The 24,233-nt window shown below is 49.5% G+C and overlaps 1 protein-coding gene across 1 annotated transcript in view; it reads right to left on the bottom strand.

Annotated features, from left to right (window-relative positions):
- LOC137620788 (deubiquitinase OTUD6B-like) overlaps positions 1 to 24,233 on the bottom strand; it is a 177,538-nt gene that overhangs the window by 105,138 nt on the left and 48,167 nt on the right. The window contains exon 4 of the mRNA XM_068351218.1: positions 4,344 to 4,431. Within this exon, the coding sequence (XP_068207319.1) occupies positions 4,344 to 4,431 (88 nt within the window). The remainder of the gene's footprint in view (positions 1 to 4,343; positions 4,432 to 24,233) is intronic.

Here is a 24,233-nt window from a genome sequence, read left to right as displayed (position 1 = left end):
TGATGAGCAATGGATTGGTATAAATTCCACCATCCTCCCACTCATTAGGGAGGGCAGTGGAGATACTTCTTTAAAATTAAAGACTGGAGCTCAGAAGTGTAACTTACCAGCATCAAGTTAGATCCAACTTGTAACACTTCAACGACTTCATATTCAGGAGAGGAGACAGAATAAAGCCAGTCATTTTACCATTCATTCCAGACTTACATCTATACATTACAATAGACAAGATGCTGCCTGTCATGTGTAGGAGCTAGGCTGCCTATACAACTACTTAAGAGCAGCCAACACAGGACAAAGCACAAAAGTGTCAAGGGACTTGTGGGTATATTACCGTAGGTTAAAGGCCATGAAGGTGGTTTGGCATTTCTAAAATCCCAGCCTTCACCACCTGGCTGACAGATAGGTTTCTCTTGCAGGCTAAGGTGGGGACTATGCCCTTGACTTTGTGAACTCTGATCCAAGGTAGTACATTGACTCTCTAAGCAGTCGAGACTCATGGAGCACTAAAGATATTGCTTACCATAATAATCTCTTTCTTGGTCCTACCAATGCTAACATAGTCACTAACACTTTGGCCTGAAGTATGGCGTCCTCTTCAGATAGCACCACAGAGCCCTGACAGGACACAAAAGCATCTCCTTTCAAAAGCTATAAACTGGAGGTCATGCGGTCATGGGTTCTGAGTTTTAGCCAAAACTGGACACAAAACTAAATACCTCCTTCCACCCCTCAGTATGGGTAACTATGTAATGAAGACTGTGGAACTTGCCTACCCTCTTTGCCAATGCTACGGCTAGGAAAAAGACAATCTTCAGAGTTGAATTCCTCTCTGATGACCTTCTTTAAGGTTTATACTAAGAATTGTATGTGTAAGAGCCTTAAGAAAAAGGGTTACATCCAACTCCATAAGGCTGCGATCCCAGGGTGGGCAAGACTGCTCGAAGCTCCTCATGAGCATAGACAACTCACATGAGGAGAGGGCTATACCCTTCAGTCAAAATATCATTTCCAAGGCTGAGCAGCAGCTTTTGACAAACCGCAACTGCAAGGCGTGTCTCTCAGCAACGGAATAAGAAGAAATCTGCTATCTGCACTATAGTTGCTTCGACCTATAGTTCTAAATCTCCAACCAAAAAGTTTCAGCGATTTCATCAGTTGGTGGTATCTCTGAAGGTGCAGCTGACAAAGAAATGTGGATCATTAGGATAGTTCTCTCCAGGACCTCGACTAGAAGTGATAACAGATAAGGATACCACTCAGCATGAGGCCATCTGTAAATTACCAGGATCATAATGAGTTCTGGCATAATCAACACTATTGACTAACTGGCAGCTTAGGCTGAGCAGAGAAAAATCGTACACATCCAAGTGAGGGTTTCCTCGTTCAGCCACCAGGTAAAATTTCTTCGACCCTCCTGTCCCACTGGAACAGGAAGGAACGGGGGATCCGTGGCTGCTCACCAGGAATCTTTCAAATCTCTGGTGGAGGCACCCATGGGAACGGGTTTCTCCAGTGAGGAAATATGGGAAAGAAGACTGCCCAGATCAAGGCAAAATACGAGAATCCAATCCTCATTCTGTAGCAACTGCCTTGCTGAGGAGGCAAAGATCAGTCAATCATCAAGATACATTAACAGATATGTCACATATCACTTGCAAGTGGGCTCAAGCTTCTACCAAGGTGAACACCTGATGAACCATACAAATCCAAAGCACAGAGTCTTGAACTGGTACACCATACCATATAGAGAGAAGCAGAGTACTTTTGAGAGGACTGATGCAAAGACCCTTGAAAGTACTTGTCTTTCAGGTTCACCAAAAGCATCAAGTCTCCCTTTTTGATGGAACGCATCACTAAACTTGGGAGTGGTTGATGACAAGTCTCTACCCACAGTAGAAGCCCAAAGACTCATCTCAAATGACTTCTAGTGTATTCTCAAACATACCTTTCCCCTCTGCCTGCATGACCAGGGCTTTTGGCAAGGTTGAAGGATTGGATGAGAACTCTATTGGTATATGAGATGGGGAGGGCCTCAATGGTCTTAAAAGGGTAGTAAGTAACCGTCACGAAGGACACCCACTAAACAAGGTTCAGTTCCTGTCTCTCTGCCAGGATGCCCAATGGCAAGACAGGTATCCCCCTACTCTCGGCAGTGGGAGAGGGGAAACAACAGCATCAGTGTTTTCCTCTCCTTCCCTTGCCCCCCTGTCCCCCCCATCCTAAAGAAACCAGGTTGCAGGACATGAAAGGGATGTGCATGGACAGGCTCCTTTCAAGAAATAGTTGTGGGTAGTCCTGATAAAAAATCTAGGAACAGGCAAGGGCCACTTCCTTGTACACAAGTTCGCAGGCTTGGTTGAACCCAAGGACTTGCCCACAGCTTTCTTCAAAGGGCCAAGACTCTGGAAGTAGACTGCATGCTGGGTCAGGGATTCTTACGATGCAGTCCTCAAATCTCCACCGGCACCTGCGTGCGCCTCATTGGAAGCAGAGACATTGGCGCCTGTATCGAAGAGTTTCAAAGCAACAAAGTTACCTCTGAGCTAACTTACTTTGAGAAACAGAAAACCAAGGTATCCCTTCTCTTTAAAACCCAGTTGGCCTACTGGTTTGCTGACTGGTGTGCAAAGGTTACTGCCATTCCACAAGACAGCATGAGACTCGTGCATTTCTCAAAAGACTTCAAGGTTAATAACCCCTCCCTGTTGACTTTGTGAAGTATGTTACTGCGCCACACTACTAGTAAAGCCAGAAAAAAATTTGGAGGAAGGCCATGGCAGACATTTCCATGACCAACAACTCACAGGCTAAGAAGGATATACCTTCCACTTTCAGTCTCTCCAAGGAGAGTCCTCCATCCACACGCAGACTGACGGGTCAACCTGCAATGATGACACAGCATTTTTAGTCATGACACCTCCAGGTGCCGGAGCTTTTTCCACAAGCAAAAGTATCACTTTACTAACATTAACAGTCTTTTTAAGCTAAGATGAAGTAGTACTAAAGGGTAAACCACTGGGGTCACTGATACTGAGGGCACAACCTTGACTTTCACTACTGGCATCACCAGGGGAAATGCAGCATTAGCTATCATCTCACTCAACAAAGTCATGGAGGTCTAAAAGTCCTAAGGAGGTCCAAGACTTCCCTACATCAAATTCGCCGTTAGCGGTCTGAATGGAAATAGGTGAAGAGCCTCAATCTCCAATGAGGTGTGGCAAACACTGGGGGAACACAACACACACTCAGAACCTGAGATAAGAGGGTTCCTTACTCCTGATGCATAGTTCCTGGGGACAGAAGGCTATATGGGCGGTGGTGGCGGCAGCAGACGCGCTCACTGATTAGATAGAAGCAAAAGCCTTCCTCAATGTCTTGGCTTTTGCCAAGACAATACCTGGAGAAGGCTTAGCGCTCTTCCCCTCAAGGTGTACGCCTGCCCAGGCAGAAGGCCATAACCTGCACTTGGCACACGGGGATGATTGTGAACAATCATGCCCCGTACAAGACACACATGGAGTGTGGATGTACAGCTGGTTTACTTATAAACCAGTTGCAATGTACACCCTTTCACCAGCAAATACAAACCTCTTGCTTCATTTCCATTACAACAATCAACAGTCAGCATTCCCTTATTATAAGAAAAAGATGAAAAAATTCGGATAAGGGCGCAACACTAAGTGTTTACTCGCAGCCGAAATTCAAAGTGGGACTCCTCTGACAGGAGGTGTAGTGCAGCTTCTCGCCCCCACACATCACCTGCCATTAACTACACAATTAATGAATTCAACAGCCATTTCAGCTTGTGCCAAAATTATCTCCCTATTTAAAAGATGAAAGCTTTATAAATGCATAGGAAAAATAAGAAGCAACAGAAACAGTACTGACTATCTTTCTTCTACTAACCAAGTTGACTGTTTTGCCTAGTTGACTGTTTTGTAAATAGCTGGGATGGGATGGGATGGGATGGGGGAGTTCATCTGGCATCAGAGGTCTTAATTATAAGGGATATGATAAGGTCTCATTTCCATGTTGAAATTTAATTATTAGCTCCTCCTTTTATTCTGAATATTATGACATGAACAAAATGATAAAAATACAAAATACATAGGAATAAAACTTAATCCTCATCAATACCCGAGATAGTGTACTGCATGCTTAATCATAACAATTCTTAGCTTACAAATTCTTTAATGAAGAGAAAGATGTAGTTACAAATGAAACTTGTCCAGACTACCAGTTGTATCTTAAACCTCACCAAAACTTTATGTGAAGACTAATCCCCATAGATTGAATATCTTATGAATACAACAACCCATATACTGTCAATATCAACTGACCTGGTCCCTGAGTTTCCTGAGCTTCAGATGAACTGGCATTCAGTGATTCTTGTTCTACCATATCAGCAGATATCTCTGTATCATTCTCCTGCAATACAAAATCCACTACCAACACCAATGATACTAAATATAACATCAGGTTTAGAAAATAATCCCATTTTAAAGCAATTTGTATTTTTCCTAACTACACAAAACTTAGTCCTTTAATAGGAATATTATTTCAGTTTATTGGCATACAGCTGTTTAAAGTCTATAACAAGGTGTTGGTAATTACTGGTGGGTAGCGAAGTAGCCTCAGCACTTTCCAGTACATCGAGTAGCTACTTTGATCTTCTAGGACTAGAGATGTGGATGAGGTGGGAAGGAAAACCTAAGAACTCAGGTCTGTTTAGTTAGGAAAAATACAAATTACTTTAAAAATTTGTGATTTGTTCCTACAAATATGCAAATACTGTATCTTGTCCTTTGCTAGGAGACTTATCCTAAGGAGGAAGAAGTCCCTAAAACCAAGCTGGCTGGTATAAAACAAAGGGATGACCATCCACTTTACATAGGGAGGTGCAAAAATCTGAAAAATCTGATGCCTCATCTTAATGGTTCATAAGGGCATGTCTGAGTGACCGCAAAACCAGAGTAACATTCAACGACGGCCCCGTTTCAAGTCCCCTCGGAGGACAGGACTGTTCAAAGCTCCTCATCAGCATAAAAAATTTATATGAGGAAGGAAGATCCAAACCCTTCAGCTTGACGACTTAGCTCAACGCCGAGCGATAGCCTTTTACTGCTGAGATCAAGAGGAGCTTTTCACAGCGAAAGTAAACATGAAAATCTTCTATCAGCTGCAGAGAGACTACGAGCAGAGACGAACCCCTACTATGATACCAACTGCAGAAGATGGCCCACTTTGCAATCTCCTGAGCAATCCCTAATAAAAAGCCTTCATTCGGAGATGCTGGATAGTCTCCACCCACTTAGTGACAGGGAATTCATCACATTATGGTACCTCTTCTTGTGGGATACCAGAAGAACTTCCCCTATGGTACTTCTGCTAAGAGCGCAAGTCAGGGTACCATTCTGCATACAAGTACGTGGGACCCAGTGGGTTATTCTTAGAGTAAGGGTAGTCAATACCCTTCAGATTAAGCAAAGCGGCGGAAAAGCATGAGTGACTGAGTTGTCCCACTACTGTTGGAGGGCATTTTCTAGTGTTGCTGTCAGGTCCAGAACTGGTGAGCAGAATACCGTAAGCTTTTGGTTGAGGTCAGTGGCAAATAGCTCCATTGACAGGGAACCCCACAAAGTATAAAACCTCTTCACCACCTGTCCCTGGTGACCAGATTTGTTGGCTAAGACCTTCTTTGTAACTGGAATGATATCTTCTGCTATGTCCATCACATTGTCTATTACCCAGGAGTGTGCCTGCTTCGCCAACTTAGAGAAGTGATGTGACACAGGACCTCCCCTTGTTTGTTGACATATGCCAATATGGTAGTGTTGTCACTCATTAACACTATAGTACCAAGTGGCCTATTAAATACTGTTGGAATGACTGCAGAACCAATAGCACTGCCTTCATTTCCAACAGACTGATGTGCAGAAGTTTTTCTTCATCACACCGATACCTCTTATGCATAAGATTCTTGAGGTGTGCACCCCATCCGTCTTTTGACATATTTGAAAAGAAATCATTTTTGGAAGAGGAGACTCCGAGGAAATTCCTTTGCAGAGGTTCTCGGCATCCAGCCACCATGCTAGAACAGTTAATACACCTTGTCCCGTTGGAACAGGATGGTGAGGGGGATCGGTGGCGGCCAACTAGTATCTTTTCAGAAATAACTCAAAGGAACTTAGATGAAGTTGACCATATGGAACCAGTTTCTCAAGCGAGGTAAGTTGACCTAGCAGCTGTTGCCACAGTGAAACAAAGGGCTTCACTACTCTTCTGAGTCTGCTGATTCTGTTGGTTCATGAAAGACCTTTATTGATGTTGTAATGATCAACATACCCAGATACTCCACCTTCTGTTGTGGAATAAGACAACGAATCTGAAGAACGTGGCCTTACCTTGGACAACCTGCAAGAGCTCTGCAACATGGCACAGGCTATGAAACAAAGGGCGCAGGGAATTAACGATAATATGGTCTGATCCATCGAATTTAGTAACCGTATTGACGGTGTAATGGCGTTGTACTAGAGCATCTTTGCTCAGATGAAAAAAAAGAGCGCCAACAACTTTCCATCACGATGTTCCTAGTGCGCCAAAAACTTTCTGCAGAAGCATCAGATACTCTTCCTGCTGCCTCTCCGGCTTCCCACCGAGTCACTACGCCACCTCCTGCAGTTTCTCCAGCTCTATCGGAAGCTGTCGTTGACGATCTACCGCCACTATCAACTGACGATGAGGCGTCACCTGAGGAGCAGTAAAGCTTTCATTAACCTGTGCAGTAAATCATCTTCATCACCTCCATCATACTGCAGAGGTGTTTCATCGTCTTTTATCAAGATCATCATCATTGTTAGAGGAGAATTAAATATCTTGTTATAAGAATAAGAGTTCTAAAAACATATCTACAATATATACACATACACTACTAATATCTACATATGTATGTACATGTACACTTACATAAAAACAAGAATAGTGCCAACGTTATCCCTGCGTGTTGTAAGAGGCGACTAAAGGGGACGGGACGAGGGGGCTAGGAACCTCCTCTCCTGTATCTACATCCTGTGAGACATCGACAAAGAGATGGAGCTGGGGGGAGAGTGACTGCTCCCCGCACTCTAGTTTTGGGGTGTTTGAATGTGCGTGGATGTAGTACGATAGAGAGTAAAAGATGTGAAATTGGAAGTATGTTTAGGAATAGATGGATGGATGTATTAGTCTTGTGTGAGACGAAGATAAAACGAAAGGGTGAAGTGATGTTTGGTGAAATGTCTGGTAGAGTGTCCGGGATTGAAAGGGGAAGAGCGAGAGAGGGTGTGGCTTTATTGCTGAGTGAATGGATGACAGGTAAAGTAGTGGAATGGAAGGAGATATCATCTAGGTTAATGTGGGTAAGGGTTAGGTTGGGTAGGGAATGTTGGGCGTTTGTCAGTGCATATGGACCAGGTAGTGAGAAAAGTGAAGAAGAGCGGAATGAGTTCTGGAATGAATTAACTAGGTGTGTAGAAGGACTGGGTAGAAGGAATTATGTAGTTGTCATGGGTGACTTAAATGCTAGAGTGGGCGCTGGAGAGGTAGAAGGTGTCATCGGGAAGTATGGCGTACTGTACCAGGTGAAAATGAGAGTGGTGAGAGACTGGTAGATATGTGTGTTGAGCAAGAGATGGTGATAAGTAATAGTTTTTTCAAAAAGAAAGATAAAAATAAGTATACATGGGTAAGAGTGGCAAATGGAAGAGTAGTAGAAAGGGCATTAATGGATTGTGTTGATAACTAAAAGAATGTTTGGAAGATTGAAAGATGTGCACATGTTTAGGGGTATGGCTAACGGTATGTCTGATCATTTTTTGGTGGAGGAAAATTAGTTGTAGCAAAAGAATGGGGGAATATAGTAGGTGGATGTAAAAGGGAGGTAGTGAGGGTTGAAGAGCTAATAAAACTGGGGGTAAAAAGTAAATATCAGGAAAGGTTGAAAATGATATATGACGAAGTGAAAGTAAGAGAAACTGGCAATTTAGAGGAGGAGTGGAAGTTAGTAAAAGAAAATTTTGTTGGGATTGCAAGTGATGTGTGGAAAGAAGGTTGTTGGAGGCAGCATGAGGAAGGGCAGTGAATGGTGGAATGAAGGAGTGAAGGTAAAAGGGCTTTTGAAGAATGGCTGCAGAGTAATAGTATAGAGAAGTATGAAAAATATAAAGAGAAAAATGTGGAAGTAAAGCGCAAGGTACGTGAGGCAAAGAGGGCAGCTGACCTGAGGTGGGGTCAGGGATTAGGTCATTCATATGAAGAGAAAAAGAAGAAGTTTTGGAAAGAAGTGAAGAGAGTAAGGAAGGCTGGCTCAAGAATGGAAGAGACAGTGAAAGATGGAAATGGAAGGTTGTTAAAAGGAGAGGAGGCAAGGAAAAGATGGTCGGAATATTTTGAAAGTTTACTGAATGTTGAGGATAATAGAGAGGCAGATATAATTGCTGTTGCAGGTGTTGAGGTGCCAGTGATGGGAGATGAGAATGAGAAAGAGATTACAATAGATGAAGTGAGGAGAGCACTAGATGAAACGAGAGTAGGAAAAGCATCTAGTATGGATGGTGTGAGAGCTGAGATGTTGAAGGAGGGGGGTGTGACTGTACTTGAATGGTTGGTGAGATTGTTTAATATGTGTTTTGTGTTGTCAATGGTACCAGTAGATTGGGTTTGTGCATGTATTGTACCACTATATAAGGGTAAGGGAGATGTGCATGAGTGTTGTAATTCAAGAGGTATTAGTTTGTTAAGCGTAGTTGGAAAAGTGTATGGTAGAGTATTGATTAATAGGATCAAGGATAAAACAGAGAATGCAATCTTGGAAATACAGGGTGGTTTTAGAAGAGGTAGGGGTTGTATGAATCAGATTTTTACAGTTAGGCAGATATGTGAGAAATATTTAGCAGAAGGTAAGGAGGTGTATGTTGCGTTTATGGATCTGGAGAAAGCGTATGATAGAGTTGATAGGGACGCAATGTGGAATGTGATGAGGTTATATGGAGTTGGTGGAAGGTTGTTGCAAGCAGTGAAAAGTTTCTACAAAGGTAGTAAAGCATGTGTTAAGATAGGAAATGAAGTGAGTGATTGGTTTCCGGTGAGAGTGGGGCTGAGACAGGGATGTGTGATGTTGCCTTGGTTGTTTAACTTGTATGTTGATGGATTGGTGAGAGAGGTGAATGCTCGAGTGCTTGGACGAGAATTAAAACTGGTAGACGAGAATGACCATGAATGGGAGGTAAATCAGTTGTTGTTTGCGGATGATACTGTACTGGTTGCAGACACGGAAGAGAAGCTTGGACGATTAGTGACAGAATTTGGAAGAGTGTGTGAGAGAAGGAAGTTGAGAGTTAATGTGGGTAAGAGTAAGGTTATGAGATGTACGAGAAGGGAAGGTGGTGCAAGGTCGAATGTCATGTTGAATGGAGAGTTACTTGAGGAGGTGGATCAGTTTAAGTACTTGGGGTCTGTTGTTGCAGCAAATGGTGGAGTGGAAGCAGATGTACGTCAGAGAGTGAATGAAGGTTGCAAAGTGTTGGGGGCAGTTAAGGGAGTAGTAAAAAATAGAGGGTTGGGCATGAATGTAAAGAGAGTTCTATATGAGAAAGTGATTGTACCAACTGTGATGTATGGATCGGAGTTGTGGGGAATGAAAGTGATGGAGACAGAAATTGAATGTGTTTGAGATGAAGTGTCTAAGGAGTATGGCTGGTGTATCTCGAGTAGATAGGATTAGGAACGAAGTGGTGAGAGTGAGAACGGGTGTAAGAAATGAGTTAGCAGCTAGAGTGGATATGAATGTGTTGAGGTGGTTTGGCCATGTTGAGAGAATGGAAAATGGATGTCTGCTAAAGAAGGTGATGAATGCAAGAGTTGATGGGAGAAGTACTAGAGGAAGGCCAAGGTTTGGGTGGATGGATGGAGTGAAGGAAGCTCTGGGTGATAGGAGGATAGATGTGAGCGAGGCAAGAGAGCGTGCTAGAAATAGGAATGAATGGCGAGCGATTGTGACGCAATTCCGGTAGGCCCTGCTGCTGCCTCCGATGCCTTAGATGACCGCGGAGGTAGCAGCAGTAGGGGATTCAGCATTATGAAGCTTCATCTGTGGTGGATAATGTGGGAGGGTGGGCTGTGACACCCTAGCAGTACCAGCTGAACTCGGTTGAGTCCCTTGTTAGGCTGGAAGGAACGTAGAGAGTAGAGGTCCCCTTTTTGTTTTTGTTTCTTTGTTGATGTCAGCTACCCCCCAAAATTGGGGGAAGTGCCATGGTATATGTATGTATGTATGTATAAATGTAATGTACATACAGTATACGTAATGTATCAAATACTGCATTCATATTACAGTATTCATACAGTACAGTACTTTATTTTATGTACAATATATAATCTATATTATCAATATTTATTTACATGATTCTTTAATTTTCTAATGATAATATATGCATTTATAGGGTTAATATACACTTATTGTTATTATATATACTGTACATGTACACAAAAAAAATTTACATATTCCAGAAATTCCAGAACCTACTTCGCGGTTTTTCACTTATAGTGGTCGGTTCTGGTCCCCAATAACCGTGATATGTGAGGGATTACTGTAGTTTCAATCTCCATTGCATGAGCCTTGGGTGACAGGGATGGGCCCTATACCTCTGCAAGGCTTACATAAGGGCACCAAGAAGACCAACGATTGCTCAAGTCCTTAATCTGTTTGTGCTTCACAGAAGCAGTTCCTCAAAAAGGTCTTCTGAATCCCTTGATGTGGATTCTTTACTTTTCTCAGTGCCTTTTGAGTGTGACTGTTGAGGGGAGGGACACCTCCCTGCTGGAACCTCATGTAATTTCTTCCATTCTTGCAGTAAAAGCTGAAAGGGAGAAGGGTGAGGCTCTTTGAAACCCTAAGCCTCTTGATTTGTCAAGTTATCAACTGACAAATGGCTACATGGAGTTCTATTTAAAGAACGATCTGATGTGGATTGATCTTGAGAATCTGTGACCCACGAATGATGTGAGTAGGACGTACGCTCTACTGCTGCATCAGCGAACTATGATCTCAGGGATTGGGATCATCTGTTCTAGAACACAAAGTTGGTGGAAAACCAACACATTCAGACATAGCGCGTGGAGAATTAGAGCGTAATAATGTAGCGTGTGGGGATCCTGGACGTGGTGATGTGGTGCATAAACCTTTTGAGTGTGAAGTTCTAAAGCCTGGGGAACTATCTTTGGGAGAACTGGCACGTGAGTCTTATGTGTTCTGGTACAATGCAGGTGAAGCCTTTACGCAAGGAGAATACAACCAATGGTTCGCTTTAAGAAAACTGAGCATGGTCATCACTTGCCCGTGAAGATCCGGCATGTGGGGATACATTGCATGATTTCCAAGAGCACACAGCTAAACCCTTCCAATGCAGCAATCATGAACATAATGGAGACAGTGTGAGTGTGGGCAATCATGTACAGTATGCATGGGAGATTGCGTGTGTGTAGGAGATCAAGTGCGTGTGCGTAGAACTAACTGTCTGATTCTAAAGCATGAAGACGATTCTGTCTATGACGAGCTCTGACTCGGGATGATACACGTGAAAATGACTATACGTGTGAAGAGTTGACTGGTGAAGAATAAGCTAATATACAAATGGGCACTTGGTGCACATGAAGATGAATGTGAAGTCAGCTATGATCATGCACTTGGGGATGACTCAGGTGATGAAGGTCTCACATGACGATCATCTCTAAAGGTAGATTCTTCTTCCTCTATGCTTAGATCTGGGAGGGTCCCTCCCCAAAGTAAGTGAAGCCTTAAAGCTTTCTGAAGGATGGCTGTTGTCAACACCAGGAGGTTCCTCAACTCTTTTAAAGCTTATGAGAAGAAGGATTGAAGAGGGAGTGAAAAGATTTAGGCCACTTGCTCTTCTTCATCTTCAGAGGACGTGAGGGCTCTACAGCAGAGAATGAGGATGAAGGCGCAGGACTGGGAGGAGGGGGTCTCTTCCCTCTCGTTAGTGAAATTATCACTGTCCAAGGCGACTCTCTGGAAAACGAGGAATGAACATCAATCGCTACTTCCTTGGGCTACGAAAGGGTGACAGCCTTGACATCAAGGGCTCTTTCTGCAGGGAAGGCATCTGTAGCAAGCTTCAGCTCTTTAAAGGAAGCTAAAGCTTGAAGGAGCTTCTCTGCTGAAGGAATACCTTTGATACCAATGAAGGCCATAAGGTGTGCAGGGCCTAGTCCCTACAGGAATCATCATCAGCATTAACCATGTCAGGATCAATACAAGAGGAAGGGTGGGGGCTTTCACCTCTGATAGGGGAAAGGTAGGAAGTCTGGCTCTCCCGAAAGGCAGACACCTTCTTTCTTCTGTCTTTACCCCGCAGGGGAAACAGAAAAGATGCAGAAGTCAAGCACTGGAGGGCATAAAATAAGAGCCCCAGGATTTTTTCAGCTTAGGGGGACACCCCTCAGACAAAGAATCCTTCTTGGACTTCTTCCTCCTCCTGCTGTACTCCAGCAATTGCCAAGGAGGCCAGACTCATCACTCATCATTGAGAGATGACTGCAAAATCATGACCCATGCAAAAAGGCATAGATAATGAGTGTCAATCTCTTGCAGGAACATAAACCTGCTTTCATATCAATCACACACACTAACAATAAAAGAAAAAAAAATCACAAATTTTAAGTAATATGACAAATTCGTAGATAATTTGTATTTTTCCTAACGATACAAACCTTAGCTTTTTACATGGGTAATTACTTTGGCGGCAGCCGATGACGAGCCATAAAGTTTAAACGAGGGTTTCCTACCACACCGCTAGTTAGCGGGGGGGTAGGGAGGGGTAGCTAGCTACCCCTCCCCCCTCACACACACCGGTAACTGATTCACTTTACTTAGAGGTAGGACTTATCTTGGGGGACAGGGCTGGCGGGCACATAACTGTAAATAGCTAAGGTTTGTATCGTTAGGGAAAATACAAATTATCTACGAATTTGTCATTTGTTCCGTAACAGAATACAAACCACGCTATTTACATGGGGTGACTTAACCCTTAGGAAGGGAGGTAAGTCCCCTGCCATACTGGCTTTGGCTTGCCCAGGGGACCCGAACCCGAGTTCATACAGCAACTCAAGGTTGGTGCCCTTGCGCCTCGCAGACCACTGAGGGGCTGCTGCGGCCTACGTAAGTCGTGTGTGAAGGTGAGCAGTGACATGTCCTAGGAAGTTGACCTGGAGTTGAGCAGTGACATGTCCTAGGAAGTTGACCTGGAGTTCTCTAGAAGGAAATCTAGGCTATGACTTACCCAATACCACCTCGTCATGGTATGGGGACATGACAGTATTATAACTTGATACTAGGAACACAAGGAAGCATGGCTTACCTGCAGAGGATCGAGGTCAGCTGTGAAAAGGACCCAGGATGCTGTTTTTCCCCAAGGGAGGAGAGGATGAAGAAAAGAAAAGGGCCAGACAGATCTTTTCATTCACACAGACTAAAACCGGGTAACAATGCCCTCAACCCTCTGCTACTTGATGGTGAAGACTCTGGTGAACACCTGAGGCGCTGTGGAGAAACTGAAACACAGCACCTTGAACTGGTAGATCTTGTTGTCTAGGCAAAATCTCAGGTACTTCCTTGAAGACGGATGGATTGGGATCTGGAAGTACGCGTCCTTCAGATCCAGTGTGCACATGAAGTCTCGTGGTCTCACTGCAAGTCTGACCGTGTCTGCCGTCTCCATACTGAACGGAGTCTGCTTGACAAACCCGTTCAATGTCGAGAGGTCGATGACTGGTCTCCAGCCTCCAAACGCCTTTCTCACAAGAAAGAGTCGACTGTAGAAGCCTGGGGACCCGTCCACGACCTCCTGGAGAGTGTCCTTCTCCAACATGGTCTGGACTTCAGCCCAAAGGGCCTGCCCTTTTACCGATCCCATGGCAAAAGAGCTCAACGACACTGGATTCGCTGTCAGGGGAGGGAGAGATGCTGTGAACGGGACGCGATACCCTAGGGATATCACGGAGACCGTTCAGGCATCCGCCCCGAGTTGCTGCCACCTTGCTGCGCAACTCTGCAGGCATCCCCCCACTGGTGGACACGCAGGGGGATTGCCAACCCTAGCGCTTCCGACCTCGGCCAGTCCCTCTAGGGTTCTTGCCTCCCCTGGAGGACTTCTTTCCCCTCCTGCCCTAGGCAGGAAAGGGCTTAGATACCTTGGGCTTCGCTGCTACGGTAGTCTTCTTCGTATCCTTGACGGGACGGGGCTGCTGAACCGCCGGAGGCTTGTAAGGCCTCGATGTCAGGGCCCTATGGATGAGGGAATCCTGGTTGGATTTCCTCCACCTCTCGGCAGAGAGCTCCATGTCCTTAGGCTCAAACAAGCTCTTACCGAGGACGGAAGAGTGTCTGAGCCTGCTCGACTCGGCGCTGGGAACCTTATGGTGGAACCTCTCGGCAACAGTGTCCCGGCGCTTGAGGATTGTGTTGGCCCACAAGCTCGAGACTTGGTGGGACAGGAACTCGATGGTCCGAGTGCTCGAGAGGAGAAAGGTTTCCAGCGCTCTCCTGGTGCTTTCCTTGGAGAGGTCCTCGGACCGCACCAGGATGCCCAGAGACCCCAGCCAGATGTCGAGCCATGAAGTGGCCTGCATGGCGCACTTGATGACCTTCTCCTGGCTCTGGATCTTAGTGGCTGAGAAGGATACGTGCTGGTTGGAGAGCCTCTCAAGAGGGACTCCCCCTGTGAGTCCTTCCACGGAGTGATGTAAGGGAAGGCTTAGCGAAGACTCCTCGAGGATTTCAAAGTACCTCCTCTGATGGACACGAGGAGGAGGGAGGAGCTTATTCCCGGCACTGGATCTGCTGAAGGAGGCAAGCTCCGCGAGCTGGCCCTCGATCTTGTCTCTGGCGCTCTTCCTCCCTTGGGACCAGGGCAATGCTGCGCTGGCCCTAGAGGGCTTCTGAGTGCCGTAGACGCGATCCAGTACCGTGTCCTTACCTTCACGAGGTGGGACCTCAGGGTCTGGAATCCCATTAAGGTTCCTCATGAGAGTCAGGACTTGCCAGAACGCATGTTCTGACTCCTGGTGCTCGCCTCCTGTCGGACTTGCAGCGAAGTCTCCGGACCCCAGAGGCTCTTCCTGGGGGGAAACGTGGGCATCCTCGACGGCTCTGGGCTGTTCCTGTCTGATCCTAGCAGACGATTTGGGAATCGTCTTAAGAGTCCTTAGGTACCCTCCTGGGCGGGATGCAGGACTCTAGAAGTGAAAGGGGCAGGTCCTTCTACACCTCGGGATGAGGAGACCTTTCGGGAAGAGGAGAAATGTCCACCATTGGTGCGATGGGGGAGTATTCCTGCTCAACCAACTCTCCTGAGGAGGGGTAATCCTCCTCCACAGGGGAGGGCGAGAAGGTCTGAGGGGGAGTAGGAGCCTTGTGCAAGGATCTACGCGGGGACAGCACAGGCCTCGGCGGAGGCTCCACGGGAGAGACTCCTCTCTTCCTCTTCAGGGGGGGAGGATGCTGCCGCTGGCTCGCAACCCGAATCAGAGAGGGCTGGCTTAATCGCCCGCACGAGAGCTGAGTAGGGTGTCGAACCAGGGCTGTTGACTGACAGCAGCGCTGTCAGTCACTCCCTCTGGAGGGAAGGGGATCGAGGGATCCCTAAGAGGAGTCGACAAACGAGGGTTCGCCTGCAGGGCTGTAAGAGAAGAATCCCTAGACCTGTCCGAGGAGTGTTCCCCCTCTGGCAAGCGTGCTGGTCTGCGCTTGCGGGGAGGGGAACGCGACAAGCAAGAATCCGCCTGTCGGCGATCGCGCTGGGGCTCGTGTGACGGGCCCAGATCAGGGTCGCACGCGAGAGGAGGGCACGATGCTGGAAAATCGCACGCGCGCGCACCCGCGTGGGCGAGGGCGGGCGCGGGGGCGCGATGGCGCGCAGGAGGATGGTCAGGAGCAATGGCGCGCTGGCGACAGAGCGGGAGCGTGGCCGCGAGGGTGCACGGCAGCCTGAGCGGGAACATGCCTGCGAGAGCGCGTGGGCGATGGTGTGGGTGTGCGGCGATCAGGAGCTGGAACAGGAGGAGGCCGAACACACGGGCGCGTAGCGACCTGGTGCGGCCCTGGAGTGCGTGAGATAACAGGAGCGCCCGAGCAATGTCCGGTAGGACTGGCCGAGGGCGCGATAGCGCGAGAGCAGGGTTGCGAGCGACCTGAGAACGAGAGGTTTGGTGATGGTCTGGTTGGACCAGTTTACTCACCTGTGTAAGCACTAGTTGCGCTGGCGATCGTGGGCGCGCATGGCGCGTATCAGGAACAGGTCGCAACGGGGTTCGCTGCTTTGGATGTCGCGTGGTGCGAGCCGTGTGAGGGCGCTCTGGAGTTAATTGCGCCACCACCGCTGACTTAAAGACAGGCACGGGGCGTGTAGCAGGAACAGTGCGCGATTTGGGCGCGATCGTAACTGTAGTAGATATGCGCGGTTTCAGAGGCGTCCGTGAGCGCCCGTGCGCTGGCTTGGCAACCCCTGGGGCGACGAGCTGAGTTGTCGCGACGCGTGGTCGCGTTGGTGCTGGAACAGGAACTGCGCGCGGGCGCACATCGCGAACCTCTCTCGTATCGCGAGCCTCCCTTGTATCGCGAACCTCCTTAGATGGGCGCGATGGGTCCAAAGCGACACGCGGGGGCGTAGGGGTGTGCGAGACGCGCTGGAGCTGGAATCGCGCGGGGACGCGTATCGCGTCTATCCCCCACAGGACGCGACGAGTCCGTAGGAACCTGTGGGCGCCTGTGCGCCAACTCAGGAACCTCCTGGATCGCACGCAATGAAACAGGAACGGGGGGCCGGCGAGGTGCCGGAGGGCGCGTGAGCGCTGGAGGCCGCTGGGGCGCCGGTGGACGCGTAGGCGCCATATCAGGAGCTGGCCGCAAGCAGGAGAGCGCGGCGGCACTATAACAGGAACAGGGCGCGTTTGCGTGGTTGGGCGCTTGCGTGCTACTTCAGGAACTGCTGGAGGGCGACGGGGCACCGATGGGCGTGGGCGCGCAGGGGAACCCTGGCGAGCAACAGGAACAGTGGCGCAAACGCATAAGGGTGAGCGCCGAGGCGCTTTGTCAGGAACATCAGGAACAACAGCAGGGTGCGCAGGCGGAGCCTTACGCTTAGGGGCGAGAGGCGCAGTTTCGCGCTCAAGTCCCTGAGACCCCGAAGGGTCAGGAGACTGCGCAGTGGCAGTCTCCGGTGCGTAAAACGCGTCAGCAACTTTAGATGTCGATGGTTGGGGCGACAGCTCACATTGTCACGAAGGACAACCATCCTCCGACAGGGATCACGAACGATCCCTGGAGAGGTCAAGGTTGGTAGCAGGCAGGTCAGGAGAGGAGAGTCGTCCCCTCCGCAGAGGACTGTGATGATGACGAGCCGAAGAGGCGCCTCCTAACCCCTTTGAAGGAGGAAGAAAGGCCTCTACGGCGAAGGGGAGGACGAGCCTTCCGCCTTATACGCCCACGAGGGGCCGTGGGATCAGCAGGCTGACCATCAATGGGCCTCCGAAGAGGCGTCTCTACCACTGGGAGGTAGAGCACGCCCTACACTCAATGCACAAATTAGAACTATCACACCGTTGGCCCATACACTGAGAGCATAAGGAGTGAGGATCCGTTTCCACGGCCGACATAAAGGTCCCGCAGGGGCGGCCGGGAAGTCCAGGGCACGTACGCATAAGGAGTAATAGAGACAATCTTCATACACTCACTGAAAAGAAAAAGCAAACCAAATTATGGCAGTCAACAAAGAGGAGAGCGCTGACAGGTCTGTCGTCTCTCTTAGCCTAAAGTAAAGTGAATCAGTTACCGGTGTGTTTGAGGGGGAGGGGTAGCTAGCTACCCCTCCCTACCTCCCCCCCTAACTAGCGGTGGGGTAGGAAACACTCGTTGAAACTTTATGGCTCATAATCGGCTGTCGCCAAAGTAATTACCCATGTAAATAGCGTGGATTGTATTCAGTTACGGAACAATTGTATTTTTCCTAACAGTACTTACCTCGAACTACTTCTTAGGAGTATCTGGGATTTCCTCCCAACCGACCAGAATTTTGTGTAGTTTACCCTATCCGCGTTTTCTATGCGGGGAACCTCTGGCGGTGGAATATGCGCCATGAGGCGACCCGAGGTCAGAGAGCGGGCTCGCTCAGATCTCGACCTCCAGTAAGTTTATGATAGATAGGTTTCTAAAACTCCTGTAAGGTACTCGGGGCAGGATGGGTGGGCCATAACCCGAAAGTAGTTCGAGGTAAGTACTGTTAGGAAAAATACAAATTACTTAAAATTTGTGATTTGTTCCAACACGGAGTACTTACCTCGAACTACTTTCTTAGGAGACTTATACTTTAGGAGGTGGGAGTGGCCTTACGGACCTAGAGACCGTTGACGAAGGGAAAAAACGAACCTAGATAGGAGGCTAGGTTCTGCTGACCCAAAAATAGAAACGAGAAATTAGGGAAAACTACGCAAAAAACCATCTTAGTGTCAAAGTAACTCACCTCTGTAAAAGTCCTCGGAGACGTATTCATTCACTGACCGTGTATCCTATGGAAGGTGAAGGAATCAAGGGTCATGTAGGGGAAGGGTGATAAGGGAGGAAAAGGTAAGGAAGGAACCTGTGTCTCTTGGACTTAACGCCCACGGCTTCCCCGGGGCTACACCTTAAATCTTCTGGAGCTCAAAAATGACGGGAACAAGCGAGAAACCGTCCAAAGATTTTCTAGAACATTCCTTTAGGTAGTGAGCCGTAAAGGTGGACTGCCTTGACCAAGTGCCTACACTCAGGATCTGACCCACTGCCATGTTCCTCTAGAAGGCCAACGAAGTACTCAGGCCCCTAATGTCATGGGGTCTAGGCTTTCCCGGAAGGGAGACCCCTTAACTGTCGTAGGCTCTCGTGATTACCTGCCGTAGCCAGATGGAGATCGTGTTCTTAGAGACCGGCTTCTTCACTAGTCCTGAGGAGACGAACAGACTCTTGATCCCAGGGCGAAGTCTGGCAGTTCTCTCTGGGTACTTACGTACCGCTCTGACCGGGCACAGTAGCAAGTCCCTCGGGGTGTCTGAACGCGGAATTGCTGGCACTGAGAACCCTTCAAACCTAGGGTCCCAAACAGCTGGGTTCTGGGTCTTGGCTACGAAGTTAGGTAAGAACCTGAAAGTTGCTTCTCGCCACCCCTTTGAGTGTGAGACCTCATATAACAGCCCATGGATCTCACTTACTCTATTCGCCGACGCAAGGGCTAACAGGAAGACTGTCTTGAGGGTGAGCTCCTTGTCCAGGACATCCTTGAGGGGTTTGAAGGGAGGCTCTGAAAGCACTTTCAGCACTCTAGCCACATCCCACTAGGGAACCTTAGTGGCCTGAGGGGAACACGACTGCTCGAAGCTCTTGATGAGCATCGAGATGTGTCTGGAGGTTCCTAGGTCGATGCCCTTCAGGAGGAAGACTTGGCCCAGCGCTGCTTGGACTCCTTTGAAGGCTGGTATGGATGTGCCCACTTCGTCCCTCAGATAGACCAGGAAGTAGGCTATCTCGTGAATGGAGGCCGCTAACGGCCTGATGTTCTTAAAGGTGCACCATTTCGAAAAAGTAGCCCACTTTGCTTGGTATACCGCGACCGAGGACCGTCTTAGGTAACCTGACAGCCTTGTTGCGGTCTTCGACGAATATCCTTCCCTCCTTAGGAGACGCTCGATAACCTCCACGCGTGTAGGCAGAGGGACCGAGGGTTTTCGTGAAACCTTTGGAAGTGAGGTTGCCGGAGGAGGTCTGGGCTGTCCGGAAGGGGCCAAGGCGGAAGGCGCGCCAGTTCCTTTAGGTCCGCGAACCATTCTCTCTCCGGCCACCAGGGCGCTACCAAAGTCATCCACAGGTTGTTCGCCCACCTCACTCTGTTAAGAACTTGTCTAATCATCCCGAAGGGGGGGAAGGCGTATACGTCGAAATTGTCCCAAGGATGTTGAAAGGCATCCTCGAACGCTGCTGTCGGATGTGGCACAAGAGAACAAAACACGGGGAGCTGTGCGTTTAGCCTCGTGGCGAAGAGGTCTATTACCGGAGAGCCCCACTTCAGGATGATAGTCTGGGCCACTCTCGGGTGTAGGGACCATTCAGACCCTACTGCTTGACCCACCCTGCTGAGGCCGTTGGCTAGGACGTTCTTCTTTCCCGGAATGAACCTTACCGTGATCTTGATCTGCTCCTCCTCTGCCCATTCCAGGAATACAGTTGTGAGACTGCACAGCTCCTTCGACTTCAGTCCTTGCTTTTTCACGTAGGCCACCACCGTGGCGTTGTCGCACATCAGAGCCACGGTGTTTCCCCGAAGTAGATGGACAAATTCTCGGCATGCCCTTTGCAAGGCCATCAATTCAAGCACGTTTATATGACGGCTCCTGTCCTCGAAGCCCCATTTCCCTTTTGCTGACTTGTCGACAAGATGGGCTCCCCAAACCCTCCTTGGATGCGTCCGTGAACAGCAGCATCTCCGGAGGGTCGTCTGCGAGGGGCATTCCTTTAAGGGTGTTTGTCCTGTTGTGCCACCACTTCAGAACTTCTTTCGTCTCCGGGAACACCGGGACTATCTTGTGCGGGAAGTCCCCCTGGTTCCAAAGCTCCTTCAGGTTCCATTGAATGCCCCTGAGTTTGAGCCTCCCCTGGGGGATCAACTTCTCCAATGACACGAGGTGGCCTATCAATCTTTGCCAGTCCTTGGCTCTCCTGGGCTAGCCCATTAGGAAGGGCCGGAGTATCTGATCTAGGTTGTCTAGCCTCTCCGAGGAGGGGAAGGCTCTCGCCAACCGGGAGTCTAGAACCATTCCTAGGTAGGTCATCCTAGTAGAGGGTATCAGCTGTGATTTTTCCAAGTTGATGTTGATACCCAAGACACCGCAGAACCGCAGAAGCTTCGCACTTTGCTCCCTCAGTGCTCCCTCTGAGGCTGAAAGCAACAACCAGTCATCTAGGTACCGAATCAGGCGGATGCCCTGTTCGTGTGCCCCGGCTGAGACTGTTGCGAAGACTCTCGTGAAGACCTGAGGAGCTGTCAACAGTCCGAAGCAGAGGCAGAGGGTTCTGAATTGTAATGTCTGGGTACCCCATTTTACTCTTAGGAACTTCCTGCTGGAGGCGTGGACAGGGATCTGGAAGTAGGCGTCCTTGAGATCTATGGACATCATGAAGTCCTCTTCTCTCAAGGCCACCAAGACCGACTTCGGGTGTCCATCTTGAAGTCGGTCTTGCACACGAACTTGTTGAGGGCCAAGAGATATATGACCGGTCTCCAACCCCCTGTCGCTTTCTCCACCAGGAAGAGTCTGCTGTAGAACCTCGGTCCTGGATTCTTGACTGGCTCTACCGCCCCTTTAGCGAGCATGGCCAATACTTCCTCCTGCAATGCAGGTCTTCTCAAGGGGTCCTTGGGCGCCAACCACTCTGCCTGTTGGTCCGGGATCAGAGGGGGCGGTTCCGCTAGGAAGGGCAACCTGTACCCTTCCTTCAGTACTGCTACGGTCCACGGGTCCGCTGCGTGGTCCCGCCAAGCTTGCCAAGAGTGTTTGAGGCATCCCCCAACCTGAGGCTTCGGCAGGAGTAGGGGGCATCCCTTCCTATCTCCTTCTAGAGGCATGGCTGGAACGCCCTCTCCTGGAGTTAGAATAGGTTGACCTGAAGTTCGATTGTGGGGCCGAAGTACCCCTATGGGAGGGCTGCGAGCTCTGGTGTCAAGACACCGACGGGGAGTCCCTTCTAGGCTGGACCGGCGAAGCGCGGGATGAGTGAGGGACATGTGAGGGTCTGGGATCTCCCGCTTCCTTAAGCTTCCTGACCCTCTCCATAGTCTCCTCTACTGCCTTCAGGGGGAACACCGACTTACCCCACAGAGGTAAGTTCCTCAAGGCTCTCGCCTTTCAGTCGGGTAATCTCCTAACCAGCTTGCTCAGGACTGTGTCCCTCTTCCGCAGGACCCAGTTGCCTGTCTGAGAGAGGGACTGGTATGAGAGGAACTTGAGCGCTTTCCTACCCGAACTAATCAGTTCCCTCAGCAAGGACTGATTCTCGGGGACGGACAGGTCATGAGATGCCTGGAAGCCCATCAACGTGCAGGCCCACCAGTCCAACCATGAAGACACGTACACTAGATCCAGGGCCATATCCTCCATCATGGAGGTTTCCGCCAGGGAAAAACACACCAGAGCGGAGGATGCCCTATCTTCAGCCGCTCCCTGGCTCAGGATAACAATCGCTGGCTCAACCGTACAGGGACCTCTGCGGCGCCCCTCCGGGAGATAAAAGCGTTTCTGCGTTTTAAGACCCTGGAGGAGTTTGGAGGCGCTCTGATTCCTGGGGGCGTCCGCCTGGCTGGCTATGAACCTATCTATGTGGTCCATACCCAGCTTAACGTCCCTCGCCAGGGGAAGAGCCAGAGAAGGCTTCTGCTGCCCCGGATTATCCACTAGCCTGCTATGTCCTTCTTCTGCCGAGGGTTTTGGCTCATCCAACCTATGATGCCGCCTGATGAGGGCTAAGACCTTCCTATAGGTGAAGACCTCGTTCGTCGAGCATTCTCCCCCTTCTACAAGGCCTTCGGCTATCTGGTCCTCCGCCTGAGCAGCCACGTCGATGACAAAGGGTTACGCATGAGGAGGAAGCATCTTCCTCTCGTGCCGAGGCATTGGCGGGTCGACTCGCTGAGCAGGCGGCTCCTTTGGGATGGGAGTAGCCGTCATGGGTCTACTCCCTCCAGCGGAGTTCCATGGAGCTGCGGGCTTCCCCGTGCCAGCTGGTTGGTTCTGTCGTTCCGGGAAGGTCGTCAAAAGGCAGGAGGCCAGGACAAAGATGCCAGGCCGAAGGGGCGGCTCTCTCCACTGGGAGGATGAAGCCAGAACCTTCGCGGACTTATGCTTGTCACTCGAGACCTGGTGCGACGACCTCCGTCGATGATCCGGTCTGCTGGAGGAGCCATGCCGCGAAGGTGGCGAAGGAGCTCTAGGGAGCCAGCCAGAGGTACTCGGGGCTGCTGAAGCTCCTAAGAGGTGGCTACAGGGGATGGTGACTCGCACCCATTCACCTTTCGATGAACGGCTCCTCTTGTGCTTTCTCCTGGGGGATCTGGAACGTCTCCTGGCGTAGCGTGATCGGGAACGGGACCTCTTCCTGCGGGACCTCTCGCGTCTCCTCCTCGAGCCCCTCGGTCCTTCGTCCTCTGAGGCACCTTCTTGCAGGCGAACCAGGTGTCGAACTCCTCCTCCAGAGTCATGGGCGACCTGAAGGGCGTCCTTGGCGGCGCCCATGCGATGGGGTCCGAACTAAGTGAATCTTCCTTCTGGGCGTCTCCCCCGGTCGCTGACGTACCTGAAACACAGATCCAAGATGCAGGGCCGTAGCAGGCTTCCCCCAGATCGGATCGTCAATAGAGACTGATCCTGCAGGCACCAGGACCTCGTCTCCCGAACACACTCCCGTCCCTCCCTCAGGCCCCCCCCTTGCCTGAACCGACACAATATCCCCACCAACAGACATCACAGACTCCTGGGGAAGAGCAATAGGCCGCTTCCTCGAAACAGACTTACCTTGTCCCCTACTCTGGGTATGGGAAGGCGGTAGAGAACCTCTCTCCAAAGAGGCATCAGGCGACGCTAGGGGCGAGGCAAAGCTGGACTTCTTCGGCGATCTCTTGGTAGCCTTCTTCTTAGTGCCGTAGCGCACCCACTGGATTTCGTTCCAGGACTCGCACTCCGGACACGTGGCTGTAGGGGAACAAACACTGCCCCTACACAACGAACACAAAGAGTGGGGGTCGATTTCCGGCTTGGAGAGAAAGGCCCCACAAGATTTACCGGCCATAGCCCCAGGGCAACGGCGGGGATGCTCCATAACAAAACACTAAAGCACCAATCGACACAGGAACACAGAGGGAAAGGTAGGATAAGGTAAGGTTTGAACACGAGGGGACCACGTGGGTACCGCGTGAGACACAAAGGGTCACACTGGGTGAAGAGAGCGCGGCGAGATGTAATCACGTCGCGACCAGAAAACTTACTGGAGGTCGAGGCCTGAGGGAGCACGCATTTGACCCCAGGTCGCCTCATAGCGCGTAATCCTCCGACAGAGGTTCTCCCGCATATAAAACGGAGATAGGGTAAACTACACAAAATTC

The sequence above is a fragment of the Palaemon carinicauda genome, chromosome 27 (genome assembly GCF_036898095.1).
Source record: "Palaemon carinicauda isolate YSFRI2023 chromosome 27, ASM3689809v2, whole genome shotgun sequence".
Lineage (NCBI taxonomy): Eukaryota > Metazoa > Arthropoda > Malacostraca > Decapoda > Palaemonidae > Palaemon > Palaemon carinicauda.
This window is presented reverse-complemented; position numbering and strand designations above follow the sequence as displayed.